This window comes from Myotis brandtii, unplaced genomic scaffold (genome assembly GCF_000412655.1).
Source record: "Myotis brandtii unplaced genomic scaffold, ASM41265v1 scaffold882, whole genome shotgun sequence".
Lineage (NCBI taxonomy): Eukaryota > Metazoa > Chordata > Mammalia > Chiroptera > Vespertilionidae > Myotis > Myotis brandtii.
Window position 1 is genome coordinate 349,735 of NW_005371607.1, and position 17,560 is coordinate 367,294.

At 44.0% G+C, this 17,560-nt stretch overlaps 2 protein-coding genes across 3 annotated transcripts in view; both read left to right on the plus strand.

The window, feature by feature from the left end:
• The window catches only part of LIX1L (limb and CNS expressed 1 like), a gene marked incomplete at its 5' end in the record, with an annotated part of 23,339 nt that extends 16,312 nt beyond the window's left edge, over positions 1–7,027 (plus strand). Inside the window, 3 exons of the mRNA XM_005884964.2 lie at positions 2,696–2,791; positions 4,485–4,562; positions 4,893–7,027. Of these exons, the coding sequence (XP_005885026.1) occupies positions 2,696–2,791; positions 4,485–4,562; positions 4,893–5,135 (417 nt within the window). The remainder of the gene's footprint in view (positions 1–2,695; positions 2,792–4,484; positions 4,563–4,892) is intronic.
• A 4,460-nt stretch (positions 7,028–11,487) lies between these two features.
• Positions 11,488–13,143, plus strand: RBM8A (RNA binding motif protein 8A). 2 transcript variants are annotated; one of them, XM_005884951.2, is made up of 6 exons: positions 11,488–11,636; positions 11,899–11,958; positions 12,035–12,112; positions 12,267–12,403; positions 12,639–12,775; positions 12,907–13,143. In XM_005884951.2, exons 1-6 carry the CDS (start codon positions 11,570–11,572, stop codon positions 12,950–12,952), a joined length of 525 nt encoding a protein of 174 aa, XP_005885013.1. In that variant the 5' UTR covers positions 11,488–11,569; the 3' UTR covers positions 12,953–13,143. The 2 variants fall into 2 exon arrangements, with proteins under 2 accessions (XP_005885013.1, XP_005885014.1); XM_005884952.2 differs by having other exon boundaries at positions 12,038–12,112.
• The last annotated feature ends 4,417 nt before the right edge of the window (positions 13,144–17,560 follow it).

Here is a 17,560-nt window from a genome sequence, read left to right on the forward strand (position 1 = left end):
TCGATGTTTCTCTCTCATCGATGTTTCTAACTCTCTGTCTCTCTCCCTTCCTCTCTGTAAAAAATCAATAAAATATATTTTTTTTAAAAAAAGAATGTCATCATCTGGCCCAAATTCTTTCCATCTCCACTCAGCCATCCTCTAGATCAGTGGTTCTCAACCTTCCTAATGTCGCGACCCTTTAATACAGTTCCTCATGTTGTGGTGACCCCCAATTTCATTGTTACAAATTGAACATAATTAAAGCATAGTGATTAATCACAAAAACAATATGTAATTATTTATGTCGGATGGTCTTAAGCGACCCCTGTGAAAGGGTCGTTCGACCACCAAAGGGGTCGCGACCCACAGGTTGAGAACCGCTGCTCTAGATGTTGGCTTTGTCCTTGGGCAGTCTCCCCTCAGGGTTCAAGATGGCCACGAAATTCCGGACCTTCAGACACAATTACATTCAGAGACAGAAAGAGACCTTTCCTACCCCTTACCAAGTATTCTGTGATTTAATGTTTATTGAATAAGTGGAGTTCATTTATAGCCATGGGAAGTGTATAAGTGTCACATGAGTTAGAACTTCCCAACTGGGAAGTACAGATATCATTATTGTCTAGGTGCCATATCATGGAGAATGTTGAAGGTACTGAGTAAGGTATCATATTGAACAGTTAGAGGCAAAAATGAAAATGATTGCTTGCTTCAGAGCCCTAAATCCTAACAGTGAAGATTACCTGTTTCCTTCCTCCTTCTAGCTTTTCACTTCTAAATCCAAACTTTGTGATCTTTGCTTTACCACAAAGATTAGCTACATGTGGCATGATTGTTTCTCATGAGCCACAAAGCACTATGGGATGATCTTGAGTAGTTCTGACTTATTGATTGTAACACAATGAAAATAAATAATCATAGTTTGCTAGCCCTTATGGTGTTCTTACTAAGTGCATTATTTTAGGTGTGATATAAATACAGTAAAACCCCATAATAAAGTGCCCCACAATAAACTGAATTTGGGTATAACTTGATTGGCTCCTGACCTCTACCCTGTTCCCTTCCTCAAAGAGAGCAGAATAAAAGCTCTTATGTTGAGAGGTGGGGTGTATGGTGTGGAACTGGCTAGAAAGAGCAAGCGACTTCTCAGGAAGCAGGAGGAGAAAGTTGGGTCCCTGTGTTCCCAGTAGTCTCCTTATTTTCCTAGATCAGATTGACAAAAAGATCACCAACAAACCAATACTCTTATCAGTCACCACCAATACCCTTATTTTGGAAGTTCCAGCCAGTCCCACGACCTGGAATTATCCTCAATAATATTTTTTATTGATTTTTTTTTTTTTTTTTTTTTTATTTTTTTTTTTTTTTTTTAGCGAGAGGAAGGAGGAAAGAGGAGGGGAGAGAGAAAAATCAATTCATTGTTCTACTTATTTATGCATTCATTGGTTGATTCTTATATGTGCCCTGACTAGGGGTTGAACCTGCAACCTTGGCGTATTGGGATGACACTCTAACCAACTGAGCTGCCCAGTCAGGGCTCACTAAATAATATTAAATTATCACCAAATAGCACCAAACCAGAGCAAATACCAGTGTGGATTTAGATTGTGTAACAGACCACCAGGTCCAGTACAATTATGCACCCACATTGTATATGATTGGAGTTTTAAACCAGATTTATTAATTCTCAAAACTATCCTATAAGGTAGAGCTATGATTATTTCCATTTTACAGATGAGGAAACTGAGAAACAGAAGGTTAAATGACTTCACCAAGGCCACAAGACTATGAGGAGCTTCAGTCCATGCTCTTAACTTCTATATTGTATTGTTTTTTTGCACACACTATGCTTACAGATAGGATAATGTATCTTAGTTCTAGCCCTGCAGCCTCATGTCACCAGTAGAAGACATATTAGGTAAATGTTCAGGAGGCCAAACTGCTACCCTACCCAGAATTTGCCATGCTTATGGCTCCTACTGTCTCCCTTTAAAATGCATTTACCCAGCCTGGCCAGCATGGCACAGTGGTTAAGCATCGACCTATGAACCAGGAGGTCACAGTTCAATTCCCGGTAAGGGCACGTCCCCCACTTGTGGGCTCTGCCACCCTTAGGGGGTGTGCAAGAGGCAGCTGATCAATGATTCTCTCTCATCATTGATATTTCTATCTCTCTCTATTCCCCTTCCTCTCTGAAATCAATTTTTAAAAAGTATATTTAAAAATAAAATGCATTTTCCTAATTGCTCTCTAGTCTAGTCCAGTCCCACATGCTGAACTCACTGTTATTTTGGCTAAATCAGGGTTCTTCTCTGTGTCTCAGTGTTCTCCCTTGCAAAATAAGGAAGATCAGATTGACCTTTCCTGTCACCTGAGTTAAAATGTGTGATAACTTTGGAGTCCTCTAGGGTGATGACCAGCAGAATAGCCACTAACCCCATATAGTTAATGAACACTTAAAATGTGGCTCCTATGACTTGAGATGTGCTGTAAGCATGAGACACCAGATTCTGAAAACTTAATACAAGAAAAATAAAAATATTTCATTAATAATTTTTTACTAATTGCAGTTGAAATAATATTTTGCATATATTAGGTTAAATAAAATATGCTATTAAAATTGATATATTTTATACTAATTATGTTTCTATCGGACAGTACTGCGTGAGGGGATAATTCTAATTGAAAATCTTCATCTATTCCTCTGTTACAGGGCAACAGGGAGGAAGCTGACAACCCAAATACTGGGATTGGTGCCTTCCGATTCATGTTGGAATCCAACAAGGGCAAGTCAATGTTGGAATTCCAGGTACTCTTCAATCTACTTCCCTGGCTCTAATTGTATGTGTGTGTGCGTGTGTGTGCGTGCGTGTGCGTGCGTGTGCGTGTGTGTGCGTGTGTGTGCACGCGCGGACGTCTCCTACTAATCCCTAACACATTGAAACTCAACTGGGAAGGAAGGGAGAGGCATGGAAACATGGAACAGACTGACAAATCTCAAAGGGAAGGGAGTGGGGTGGAGGAAAGAGATTAACTAAAGAATTTATTTGCATATATGCATTACCTATGGACACAAACAATAGGGTGGTGAAGGCCTGGGGCAGGGCTGGAACTGGGTGGAGGAGGGCAATGGGGGGAAAAATGGGGACATCTGTAATACTCAATCACATATAATAAAGAGCTAATTATGCTAATTAGACCAAACAGCAGAACAACTGTCCAGATCACCTTCCTGATGACCTTCCAGATGACCTTCTGGATGAAGCTGGGGCTGCGAGGGGCTGCGAGGGGCAACCCCTTGTACAAATTTCGTGAATTGGGCCTCTAGTAATAATAATAAATTTTAAAAAGGAACACATAGCAGATGATAAACGTTTTCTTTCCTTCATGCAATATTTTGGAAGATCCTATCATAAACTGACAATTAAAATTAAGGTGCTTTGTTGAAGAACTCTGTATATAGTACTTTTCCTTTAATACTCAAAGCATTTACTGATCAGAAGTCAATATATAATTAGATCATTCCAACCAACAGTTTCAATATGAGTTCTAACCTACAAATAAATGATAAAGTGCTCTAAAAATATTTTTTGAAACACTGCTTTTATTTTATTTTTTATCTTTTATTTAGAGAAAATGAAAGAGAAAGGGAGAGACAGACAGATGTGAGAGAGATACATTGACTGGTTGCCTCCCACACTTGACCCAACCATGACCTAGAATCAAACCGGCAACTGAGGTACGTGCCCTTGACCGAAATCCAACCTGGGACCTTTCAGTTCAAGGGCTGACACTCTATCCACTGAGCCAAACAAGCTAGGGCTTTATTGATTTTTAGAGAGAGAGAGAAAGAGAGAGGGAGAGAGAGAAAAAAAATCTATGTGAGAGAGAAACATTGACTGCCTCTCATAGACACCCTGACCAGGGATCAAACCTGCAGCTTGGGTAATGTGCCCTGACCTGGACTTGAACCAGCAACCTTTTGGTGCATATGACATTGCCCAACCAACTGAGCCACAGTGGCCAGGGCTAAAATATTTTTCAAAGTATAAATCCTTTCTTCCCCCGAAGGCATATGAGAGTTGGTCTAAGACAGTGGTTCTCAACCTTCCTATGCCGCGACCCTTTAATACAGTTCCTCATGTTGTGGTGACCCCCAACCATCAAATTACTTTTGTTGCTACTTCATAACTGCAATTTTGCTACTGTTATGAATTGTAGTGTAAATATCTGATATGCAGAATGTATTTTCATTGTTACAAATTGAACATAATTAAAGCATAGTGATTAATCACAAAAACAATATGTAATTATATATGTGTTTTCCGATGGTCTTAGGCGACCCCTGTGAAAGGGTCGTTCGACCCCAAAAGGGGTCTCGACCCACAGGTTGAGAACCGCTGGTCTAAGAGATGCTTCCGCAAATACTTGTTGTGAAGGGTTACCCATGTGATTCTGATGCCACCTCCCAGTATTAAATCACTTCATGTTTTCTTCCCCAGGAGCTAATGACAGTTTTTCAGCTGCTGCACTGGAACGGCAGCCTTAAGGCCATGAGGGAACGGCAGTGCTCTCGGCAGGTAAGGATCCTATGGGGGAGGGGAGCTTGGCAGAGGGACTGTTTTGAGATGGCTGTTGTGTTAGAAATGATCAGGCCTCTGGACACCAGGCTGTGAGTATTGAAAGCCTCACTTAAAGTGCCCTCTTGGCTGCTATTATCTTTCCTGTTTAAATCTTAGCTGTGATTCTTTTGCTTCCCCCACAAGGACATGTCTCTGAACAATCTTCTTAGAGGGCTGAAGTGCTGACCTCACTTAGGACTCCAAGGCTGAGTTCCTAGTCCCAGTTGGGTCAGTGTGGTATGAGCCTTTACCTTGCCAGTGACCTTCACATTTCCTTCCCCTCTCTAGGAAGTGTTGGCTCACTATTCACACCGGGCCCTGGATGATGACATTCGTCACCAAATGGCACTGGACTGGGTGAGCCGGGAGCAGAGTGTGCCAGGGGCGCTGTCTAGAGAGCTGGCCTCCACTGAGCGGGAGCTGGACGAAGCCCGGCTGGCAGGCAAGGAGCTGCGCTTCCACAAGGAGAAGAAAGATATCCTCATGCTGGCTGCTGGGCAGCTGGGCAACATGCACTCTTCCAACTGCTAGGCCCCCACCCACGTAGCGCCCACCCTCTCCGGGCCCTTTTTAATATGTCCTTTCTAAGATCTCCTATGATTTCTGTACATACTTGCCCAATTTTATACTTTAAAAATATACATATGCATATATATACATACATATGTATGTATAAATTCTGCACCTGGATCCCTTTTTGCTAAGAGACCTCTTTTCTTCTAGTTTTTTGATGGACTTTCATTTGAAACATCTCCACTCCACTTTACAAGAAGAGCAGGCTGCCTTTGGAGCTTTGCTGGCTTTGACACTCCCAGAAATTCTGTGTAGTCATTTCAGTAGCACAAGATTAACTGTTCATGTCTCCTTCTTTTACAATAACAGGGAGCTTGAGTAGGACTCTGTCCCCCCACCCCTTGCCTGCTTTCTCTTAGACTCAAAGAGGTTATGAATATGAAGCCTTCAGCTTCAGTTTATCTTGAGCTGGGCCTACTCGGTACCAAGTTGTTCCTCCAGTAATGACATCCCCTAACCTACACCACGCCTCTTCACCACTACCTTACTCCCCCTCTGACTCCAGTTGGTACGAGGTAGGAACTGGAGATCTGGCTTCTCATGATTAAAGTCATTCCTGAGAAAGTGCCGAGGAACGAGAGAGGAATTATAAACACAATTCACAAGGGCTTGTCACCTATGGCTTCTGGGCCATCCATTTCTGGATGTAGTCTACTTTACAGAAGGAATCAGGGTTGGAGTTGCTTATCTTTCAATATTCCCTTTCACTCCTGCTCCCCGGCCCCCTTAGCTTAGTTAAGCCCCATATTTAACCTTCCTGCCTGCAGAGATTGGTAGAAGGCAAAACATGTTTCCCTCCTCACTCTCCTGCCATCATTTTGCTCTTTGGAAAGATTATCTGTCCTATTTGATGAGGGCCAAGTTCCTCTCACTGCCACAAAGTTGCTGCTGTCTACTACCTTAGATGTTCATACCTTAGATTCAGATTTGTTGTTTTCTTTCCTCTTTCTCCACATTGATTATTAGAGCATGAATTGATCAGGTAAATTAGATGACACTTTAGCATTATGGCACTTCCTAAATGGAATGTTGGGAGACTGCAGGAAGGGAAAGAGAATCAGTGATCAGCTATTTGCGTTTTTAATACTGTTCTCTTCCCCACCACTCTCCTGGGTGGAATAGGAGAGGAATGATCTGGAGTACAGGTAAAACACTCACCTTTGGGAGAATTTTGTGTAGATCTCTCTAAGATATATTCCCCCCTTGTTTCTGTAGTCTCCTTTATACAATATTACAGCTCAGTGCACTTTCTAAACTGAGCTTGGGAAGTTTAATGTTTCTACAATTTGACTTTCCATTCAATGATTATACACTTTGCTTTCAGAAATAGGTTAGGAAACAGGCCACAAATATTCTCTTTTGGATCAGATAGGGACAAGATGAAAGCGAGCTTTCTCTCTTTTGAAACCATTTATGGGATCAAAGGTATGGTATCGAGCAACACATGTACCAGTGCTTGAAAGGGACTTCCTTGAATTCTCCAAGCCCCTTCTCTGTATTCCATGAAATACATGTAGGGTTGGTGCAGACGCTCCTGTGTTCAGCAACAGGTGTGTCTATTCAGTTTTTACTGATATTTATAATCCAGAAATCATAAACCTTCATTTCTACGCTCCTTTCTCTGGGAAGTGTTAAGGGGTGTGAGTTGTGGGAAGAACTTACCTTTGCACCTCCTGGATTTACTATTTTTCTCTAATACCAACCAGTAAGATCCCGAAGAACTTGAGAAAAATTGTTCCCTGATCTGTACACTTTTGGTGTTAAAGATTTTACTTACCTTTTTAGTACTTTCTATGTATTTTATATGTATAATTTTATACAATTAAAATAGTTTTTTGTCTAGTGTGCCATATTGACTCTTCAAGACTTTTGTATCAGAGGAGTTATAAAATGACCCTTTCTTTTACATATATGAAAACATAATTTTTATTAGTATTTTTGGGGTGGTAGAGATAAGATTGTACTGCTGGGGGGAAGCATCCTGCCTCCCCTTCTCCGGACATTTGAGAAGCCTGCATTTTGTTCTTAGTTCTTTCTCCTTAAGTTCTACCCAGTTCCACTTGCAATCTCACCCACTATGGTGGTTTAAACTCTATCATACACACAATTCTCAAATCTGTTTCTTCTACCCCAACCTGTTTTGAGCTCTTATATCTATATTTCCATATGTTGGACATCAACACCTGAATATGACACAAGTTCTTTGAACTCATATATTCAAAATAAACTCATTTTCCATACATGCTCCTCTCTGAGGCTCCAGATCAAGACAACACTCTAACCAACCGAGCTACCCAGCCAGGCTCTGCCTTCACTCCTGACATCCTCCACGCTGCTGTCGTGTTTCTTTCTAGAATCCTTAATGACTGTGCTTCTCTTCCTGGGACATGTGAGAAGCAGTTCTGTCTTTGTTTGCTTTGGCCTATGAGGCATCTGGAAGCCACTGAAGAATCCCATGGAGAGAGATGAAGTCAAACAGATCTCTTGTATCTTCCCTACCAACTGGCATTGTGTCTTAAAAATATTAGAGGTGGAAGTTACACTGACCTCTTCCCCGGACCAAACTGGAATTACAACTAAATTATAGAAAAATCATCCTGAATAACCAACTGAAGACTGACCAGCTGGAGAGAAGCCTTATAACCAACGGCTTACAGAAGGAGCTACACTGAGACTGGCAAAAAGTGCAGAGGCACAAGAGGGCTCTCCGAGCTCCCACCTGTGGCAGCTGAAGTTCCAGAGGGATATCTCAGCTGCCGGGGGTTCCCCTGAGAAGTCTGGGGTCTGAACCCCAAGCAGGGCTCCCCAGCCTAGAGCACCAGAACCAGGAAAGGCACCCAGATAACATCCAGCTGTGAAAAGCAGCAGAGTCACTCTCCACCAGGAAGAGAAGACTAGAGATGCAGGTGCCCTCTTAAAGGGCCAAACCACAAAATTTCCTTGGCAGCCACTACCCCTGGGTTCCAGTGGAGGGAGGGAAAGTGAGGTTGGTGGTTCTGGGGAGAGTTGAAGGATCAGCCGCCAGGAACCCTGCGCTGAGTCACTCTCCCAGACTACAGAAGCCATCTTCCTCAGGCAGAGCCTTTCCTCAAGCAGCACCAGCCTGGGGAGAATAGCCGCACTTGCTGGAATCGCTCTCGCCCCACCCTGTGGGGCTCATGCCTGCTGAGAAGTACAGCCACGCTCTTTCAGTGCCTAACCCTAACGGGGGGACTGCAGGCGGAGGTGGACCTCTGGATGCTTTGAGACTTTTGCTGGCCTGTCCCAGGTAAAGTGCTGGTAAAAGCCGGCCTGGGCGCACAGCCTGGTCCTCTCCATAGGCACCCAGGTCCAGCAAAGGGAGCTGAAAGTTTCAGATCACTGATGGCTCCAAACGAGTTGCCCCGGGCCAGTCACAGGCAGTGCCTGACACTGACCTGCACCAGAGTCCCTCTGAAGAGGCCCAGAACCAATGTACCCAGTGGCCAGATTCAGAAAACAACAGAGCAAGATCCACTAAGCTTCTCAAGCAGTATATCCACAGGGAGAACTCAGTGGCACCCTGGTTCTGAGGCAAGTTCTGCTTCTGTGATCAGGACCTGCCTAGCAGCTTGCGTACTGTGTTGGGGGTTGAGCCTCATAGTCAGCCAGCTTGCGGTTGATCCCATGCACGAAGAAGCCAATAGCAACAAAGACTCAATTACAATAGGAGGACCCACTTAATGCCCACAAGGGACACTCCTAGAGCACCCAGCTCAGAGGATCAGGGAGCTGCGCCACTGGTCCCGCAGGACACCTAATGTGTAAGTCCACCCTACCAAGACTGGAAGTCATAGCAGATCTATCTCATACATAGAAACACAAAGAGACAGCCAAAATGGGGAAGACAAAAACAAACAAAAAAAAAAACAAACAAAAAAAAAAACAGGCCCCAAGTGAAAGAATAAGAGAATTCTCCAGAGGAAGAACTAAATGAAATGGAGGCAACCAATTTGTCAGATTTAGAGTTCAAAGTAATGATCATAAGGATGCTCAACAGCATGAAAAAGGACATAGAAACCATTAAAAATGACCTGTGAGAAATGAAGAATGCAATATCTGAAATAAAGAACATACTGGAAGGAAAAAAATAGAAGGTCAGATGAAACAGAGGATCAAATGAGCAATTTGGAACACAAGGTAGAAAAACAAGCCCATTTACAATTGCTTCAAAAAGAAAAAAGTACCTAGGAATAAATTTAACCAAGGACGTAAAAGACCTACCTGTACTTGTAAAATTATAACACACTGAAGGAACTACTGAAGAAGATACAAATACGTGGAAACATAGCATGTTCATGGATAGGAAGAATTAACATTAATAAAATGTCCATACTGCCCAAAGCAATCTATAGATTCAATGCAATTCCTATCAAGATACCAATGGCATATTTCACAGAACTAGAACAAATACTCAAAAAAATTTATATGGAACTATAAAAGACCATGAGTAGCCACAGCAATCTTGAGAAGAAAAATGTTGACGGAATTACACTACCTGATATCAAACTATACTACAAGGCCATAGTAATCAAACAGCATGGTACTGGCATAAATACAGACATGTAGATCAACCGAACAGAATGGAGTCCAGAAATAAATCCACGCCTTTATAGTCAATTAATATTTGACAAAGGATTGCAAAAACATACAGTGAGCTAAAGAGAGTCTGAATAAATGGTGTTGGGAAAATTGGACAGATACGTGCAAAAAAGTGAAACTACACCACCTTCCTACACCACACAGAAGAATAAACTCAAACTGGATTAAAGACTTAAATGTTAGACTAGAAAACATAAAAACCCTAGAAGAAAATATAGGCAGTAAAATCTCAGACAATGCCCGCAGTAATATTTTTTTCTGATATATCTCCTCGGGCAAGGGAAACAAAGGCAAAAATAAACAAATGAGACTACATCAAACTGATTTTTTAAAAAGACCAAACTACCTACTGTGGAGAATGGATCAGTGTCTCCTAGTTTTAGTTAGTGTCTCCTGCTTTGCCTGGAAAACTACCCAGCCTTACAGACCGAGTTCAAACAGAAGTCCTCCCTTACATGGACTCGCCTACTACCCCTGTTCCACTTTGTGATGGCAATTACCACTTCTATATGGAATTATAAAGTGATTGTTGATGATATATTTTTCCTTGTATTGCCAGCATCACCTCTAGTATTTAGACACAGATAAGCATTCAAAATTGTTTGACTAAAAAATTAATAAGAAAAAAATAAGTAAGTGAATCTTCAGTCCACTATTGTTTAAGGCCTACATCGAGATTCCAGGATTTGGGGACAATATGGGTTTTGTCTCACTCCGAGGTTTTTTTGTTTGTTTTAGTTAAAGGCATTTTTTAAAAGATACTGATTTGAGACAGAGAAACAACCGACTTGTTGTTCCACTTATTTCTGCATTCATTGGTTAATTCTTGTATGTGCCCAGGCCCGGATGAACCCGCAACCTTGGCATATGGGGTTAATCAACTGAGCTACTCGTCCAGATCTCAACTCCTAGCTTTTTGTTGTTGTTGTTGTTTTTAAATTGATTTGAGAGAGAGAGGTGGGGAGAGGGAGAGAGAGATAGAAACATTTATGATGAGAGAGAATCATTGATCGGCTGCCTCCTACTGGGGATGGAGCCACAACTAGGCAGGTGTCGGACCCTGAATCCAACCATGACCTCAAGGTTCATGGGTTGACGCTCAACCACCGAGCCGCACCAGCTGGGCTCAACTCCTAGGTTGTTAAAAGCGAAAAACCCGCCACATCCTCCAAGAAGCTAAAGCCCCTATTTTGTTTAAAGCCGTGATCTTTTATTAATTCCCCCAAGGTGGTGGGGAACGTTGGGGATTAGCCTTAAAAAGAAAAAAGGTTGGTATCTGTCTCACCAAAAGAGCTCACAACTAGGTCTGTTAGTTTCTTGAAGAGAGAAGTTTTGAAAGAAAAAAACTTTCTTCAACTTCCATTTTCTAGTGTGAGTGAGAGAAGGCAACCCTCCACTAAAGGAATCGTGCTGGGCTCCCCTGCCAGCAGCATTTCTCCCTGGTGGCCGCGGATAAGAGGAAGCCGTTGATTCGCGGCCGGCGCGTCCCCGCCCAGCGGCGGCTTTCAGCTCGCGACCTGCTGGAGATGACTACAGGAGCACTTCCGGCTTCCGACCTGCTCAAGATGGCGACAAGGGAACTTCCGGCTCTTCCCGGACTAGGCCCGCCCCCACGTGCGTATTTACACTGCGTCTAAGGCGGGACTTAGAGAAAGCTTTTGATTGGTCAGCTGGACTGGTGACCTTTCCCCTCCGCGACAGCTTCCCGGGGGCGCTTAAAGCCTGAGCGCTTAGATCCTGAGCGGCACGGACGCGGGTTACAGGGAGGCAAGATGGCGGACGTGCTGGATCTTCACGAGGCGGGCGGCGAGGATTTCGCCATGGATGAGGATGGGGACGGTGAGGACAGTGGAGGCGGCTGCGGGAAGCGGGGAAGGTGCGAGAGAAGGACGTAATAGGGCAACCATCCCCCTTCCTCCCGGCGGGGAGGCGGGAGCGGGACCACGGGCTGCAGGGCCTGCAGACCCCGCCCCCGGTGGCGGCGTGGGGCGGGGCTAGAAGGGACTGGAGGTGGTGGGTCCGCGCTCAGAATGTCTGGGGAAAGAGGCTGTTGTTCTACATGTTACCTTTGGCACTTATTCTTTCACTTGTGGGGTTACAGAGAGCATCCACAAACTGAAAGAAAAGGCGAAGAAGCGGAAGGGCCGCGGCTTTGGCTCCGGTGAGTGTGAAGAAAATGGGGTCCTGGGGGACAGTGGGAAAGGGGGCCCTTCGGTGATCTCGGGTGTGTTCCCTAGAAGAGGGCTCTCGAGCGCGGATGCGGGAGGATTACGACAGCGTGGAGCAGGATGGCGACGAGCCGGGCCCGCAGCGCTGTGAGTAGCGGACCTGTGGGCGGTGTGTGTGCGGGGAGCTGGGGGACGTGAAGGCAAACCCGCGGCAAAGGGCCGAGGTCTGCCGTCGGGCTCACCCTGCTGCCGGGATCTTCAAGCCTTTCTCCCTGCGCTCCCCGCCCTCCCTTCCCCGCAGCTGTTGAAGGCTGGATTCTCTTTGTCACCGGGGTCCACGAAGAAGCCACGGAGGAAGACATCCATGACAAATTCGCAGAGTATGGGGAAATTAAAAACATCCACCTCAACCTGGACAGGCGCACGGGGTACCTGAAGGTACTGAGTTACACTCCTTGCCTCCCCCCATCACCCTTAGCAGGGGCAGATCTCCCGCCCTCGCGCTGGTCGGCCAGGAGCAAAGTTAAAATCAAATGACATTGGAAATGGAGTTTGTTAGACGCAGCAGAAACGGGAGCCGAGGAACCTGTGGGGTATACAGCAGGGATGTGTGATGCACGTTGTTTAAAGTTGGCGGGACAGGGTTTTGATCGCCGTCTTTCGCTTGCCCTAGGGGTATACTCTCGTTGAGTATGAAACATACAAGGAGGCCCAGGCTGCGATGGAGGGACTCAACGGCCAGGATCTGATGGGACAGCCGATCAGTGTGGACTGGTGTTTTGTTCGGGGTCCACCCAAGGGCAAGAGGAGGTGAGGTGGAGGGGCAGACACTACCTTGGTGAAGGGAATATGAGCGAAACAGAGAAAGGACATTGCAGGTCTCTCTGATGGACCTCCCCCACCATCACCCCCAACAACACCCTTCCTTTCCCTTTTCCTAGGGGTGGCCGGCGGCGCAGCAGGAGTCCAGACAGAAGGCGACGCTGACAGGTCCTCTGCTGGCCAGGTGTTCCCTGCAGAGATTCCATGTGACCACACAGCCTTGGAGAAGTAGGGCCCCGGTGGAACTTGCTGTTTATATTTAATCCTTTACCCTCTTGCTTAGTGTTTTGGAACTTGGGGGTGGAGGGGTAGGGGGGGTTGAATTATAAATAAATGTCCCATTTTTGTTTTCTACATTTAAAATTATTTTCTTGCTCTAACCTTGCAAGCTCTGAAGTGCTCTTTACCGTAGGCAGTGTGGGACACTGTGAAGGTACTTCTCCCAGTAACTGAATTCAGTGAGTTTCTACATGAGACATAGTCTCAGTCTCAAAGAGTCAAAGTAGAAACACTGCTCAAGGTATTTCATTTTCTTGGGAGCTAAGAGAGCAGGGGTAGAAGTGACATGTTAGCAGGATATTAACGAATAATTATTCTATTCCTATATACTCTGTCCTGAGCAAATGGATGTTACAGGGATGTTTTCTTTTTGTTTCTCCTGCCTGTACTGCCACATTTGTTTGTACCTCCAGCTGTTGAAGGGCTTAAATCTCCTATGGGGCATTCTCCCAGGTTCTCTTTCCCTAAAGGAGTCTATACAAAGTTCTTGGTGCCCACTTTGGCAGCCAAGGGTGAAGGCCCCTTGGAGATGATCCAGAGGAGCACTGATGAGGCCAAAGAGAAGAGGAGGAGGCTGGGAGGAACTCCAGTTAGCATTGTGGGAGAGAACCAGCGAGTAGGGAGGTGTCCGGCAGAGGACAGAGGTCAGCAAAGTCAGCAGGGCTAGTCGCAGGTGCACAAACACGGGGTGATGGTCTAAGGAGCGGCGGAGGGCCAATTCACTGGTAGGTTTAGGATTTAGAAAATACACTGCCATTCAGAACCACTCAGCTCCGGACCTGAGTATAGGGTGAATTGATGGGTGGGCAGTGAGATGGCGCTCTCCCCCTACAAGGAAGAGAATGCTCCAGACCCTCCTCTTCGAAACTTGTTACTGTGTGCTCCTTTCCCCCCATGGATTATGACAGACATGCTGGAGAAAAGTTTTGGTGTTTTTTTTTTCTTTCCTATTTTTATTGATTTCAGAGAGAAAGGGAGTGGGAGAGCGAGAGAAATATCATTGATTGGCTGCCTTCTACACACCCCCTACTGGGGATAGAGGCTGCAATCCAGGCATGTGCCCTGACCGGGAATCGAACTGTGACCTGGTTCATAGGTCGACACGCAACCACTGAGCCACACCGGTGGGCAAGGTTTGCTTGAGGTGCTGTGCTGTATGAAGCTACTAAGTCTACTTTAAGACATGGTGTCCCAAGAGTAAAGGAGAATACTGATCACGTTTCTCCTTAATCCTTGTCCATCTAACTCAAGTTCAGATGATGGCTAGAGGTTGGTTAGAATTGGAGGCATTCAAGAAAATTATATGCAGCATCAGGTACTAGAAATACAGTTAGAATCTCACTTTTGGCTTGATAAGTACCTATAAGGTAAATGAGGCCAGGGGCAGTTGTTTGAGGGAATGGATGAGAGCCTGGGGATTGAAGTCTCACCTTCCTTGTCGGGGAACTAGACACACTGAAGACAGTGCGGCGATAGCAGATGGTCATGGCAGTCAGTGGCACAGAATGGGCAGCAGCAGAAGAGGTTATAGGTACTCCCTTGCCATTGAGCCTTGAAGCTGCCTTTGGTAACAGAGTGAAGGGGCCTGGGCCATCTTGGCGGATGGTATGGACTAGCAACAGCTGGAGTGGGGTTGAGGACCATTAGAACTGGTCCCCTTCCACCTCCCCCAACCTGCCCACCATTGTCACACTTGAATCTATGCAGAACACTACAGTGCTGAGTTGATGGTTCATCCATGGTGCCAATATTTAAAAGGTTAGAAATGTATCTTGAAAATCCCTGTGTCCCCTTAGGCCAGTGATGGCGAACCTATGACACGCGTGTCAGAGGTGACACGCAAACTCATTTTTTTGGTTGATTTTTCTTTGTTAAATGGCATTTAAATATATAAAATAAATATCAAAAATATACATCTTTGTTTTACTATGGTTGCAAATATCAACAAATTTCTATATGTGACCCGGCACCAGAGTTAAGTTAGGGTTTTTCAAAATGCTGACCCGCTGAGCTCAAAAGGTTCGCCATCACTGCCTTAGGCTATGGAGCTAACCATTAAGTTTGTTAAATCCTGGGACTTAAAGAATCCTGTCTCTTTTTTTTTAATTACTATGCTAAATATTGCACTTTATAAAAGGATCTCTCTACCACCTCACCAACGTTTTTAGCTGAAATGATTTTCCTGATGTGTCTGATTAATTCTGTGGGAAAAAAGCTTGTGTAAAATGGGTGTTGCTAAAATTTCAGGCCATTGTGCAACCACTCTGAAGTGACCTTTAGTAATAGACTTTTGTACAGTAACTATAACAGTGAAACAATGTTAAATAATAAAATTTAACATTTTCCAAATGCTCTTGGCTGCCCTTCCCCCTTTTTGGTAAATTGCTGAGTTTTTGGTTTGAATCAGTAAAGAGTAATTTTCAGGTTTGAGCTTCAAGTAAGTTAGTACCTTGGTTCAGGTAAGGTAGATTTGAGTCACACTATTCGTTTGGTAAAAGGCAAGCTTTGTAGGTATCAGATTCCTAAATAGGCATTTGGAAAAGTGATTTCAGCAGGTGGAGGGGCTTTTAGGAAAGGTAGATGGTATCAGCTGTAGACATAAATGGCATGAACTGCTTGGACATTGACTAACGCTGAGCTAGTCAGACATTGGTCTCTCCTCTTGCCCCATCTTGAGTCCATATAATTCTGGAGGTTTGGAGTTCTGGGGTGTTTTTCTTTGCACTATGCCTAGAAATACTTGACACTGTGAGAAGGGGCTGAAAAAAAGGTCAGGCTCCTGGACTTCCATTTGATACATAGCCTTACTTCTGCCCCCTCTCCCTACTTTATATGCAGTTTACCTAAAACCTTCCTTTTAACTACTGATACTTGGAAACTTTAGGTTACAGACTAATTTCTAACTACCCCCATAGTCCATCACACTAACACCACATTTTTTTTTTAAGTGGTGTTTTTTTCACCCTGGCTCAGTTGGTTAGAGTGTCATCCCAATACGCACACCAGGGTTGCAGGTTCAATCACCAGTCAGGGCACCTGCAGGAGTCAACCAATGAATGCATAAATAAGTGGAACAACAAAATTGATGTTTCCTCTCTTCTCAAATCAGTAATAAAAAATTTGTTTTAAACATATTTTTAACACTGATATTTTAAATACAACATACAGAATATGTTGTGCAGAGTTACACAAGAGGAGACTATTTTGGAACCAAAAATATCTCACTTTTTGCACATGCATCATGTTACCACCAGTTTGCCATTGAAGCAAATGGAGATTGCAACTATTAATCAGGTCAGGCTGTAAGAAATTATGAAATTCATCTTGTGGCCCATGGGTTTCAAATGATTTAGCCAAAGTCATATAGCTAGTAGTGGTAGAGCCTACACTCAGGAAGAAAAGCAAAACGAAACAAGCAAACAGTGCAACAAAAACAGGCTTCTAACCCCCAAGTCCACACCTAAAATTTATTTCACATGAACAAACCCAACTAATTCCTTTTACATGGAGGCAACAAGTTCTTTTTTAAATCTTGGGTTTAAGAAGGTCCTACTGCTCTGACCGGTTTGGCTCAGTGGATGGAGCGTTAGCCTGCGACTGAAAGGTCCCGGGTTCAATTCCAGTCAAGGGCATGTACCTTGGTTGCGGGCACATCCCCAGTGGGGGGTGTGCAGGAGGCAGCTGATCGATGTTTCTCTCTCATTGATGTTTCTAACTCACTATCCCTCTCCCTTCCTCTCTGTAAAAAATTAATAAAATATTTTTTTTAAAAAAAAGGTCCTACTTGCAACATGCTATTGGAAGATTTTATATATGTATACATATATGCATATATATGGGTATATATATCTATAAACTATAGTCAGACTAACTTTTGGCAGTAAAATTTTTTTTCTTTTTTGGTAGTTATATTTTTAATATTTGAGGCTTTAAGGATGAAATCTTTGACTCTAATGCATTGAATCTGGGACCCTTCAGTCTGCAGGTTGACGCTCTATCCACTGAGCCAAAACTGGCTAGCAGTGGTTCTCAACCTTCCTAATGCCACGACCCTTTAATACAGTTCCTCATGTTGTGGTGACCCCCAACCATAAAATTATTTTCGTTGCTACTTCATAACTGTAATTTTGCTACTGTTATGAATTGTAATGTAAATATCTGATATGCAGGGTGTATTTTCATTGTTCACGACCCACAGGTTGAGAACCGCTGGTAGGGCTTTATGCTTACCTTTAGTGTAACATTTGACTGTACACTGTATTGTACTAATTTGTCTCCTGCGCTAGTCTATAAATTTCTTGAAGGCAGGACTTCATTGCTCTATCCTTGCTAGAGCAGTAGTCGCCAACCTTTCAGACCTCATGGACCACCAGTTGGCGACCGCTGTGCTCGAGCATTTAGGTGTACCTGAAGATGATGCACGTTACTTTTTTAATTGATGGATGTACCACAAAGTGGTTTTTTAAAATCTTTATTGTTGAAAGTATTGCATAT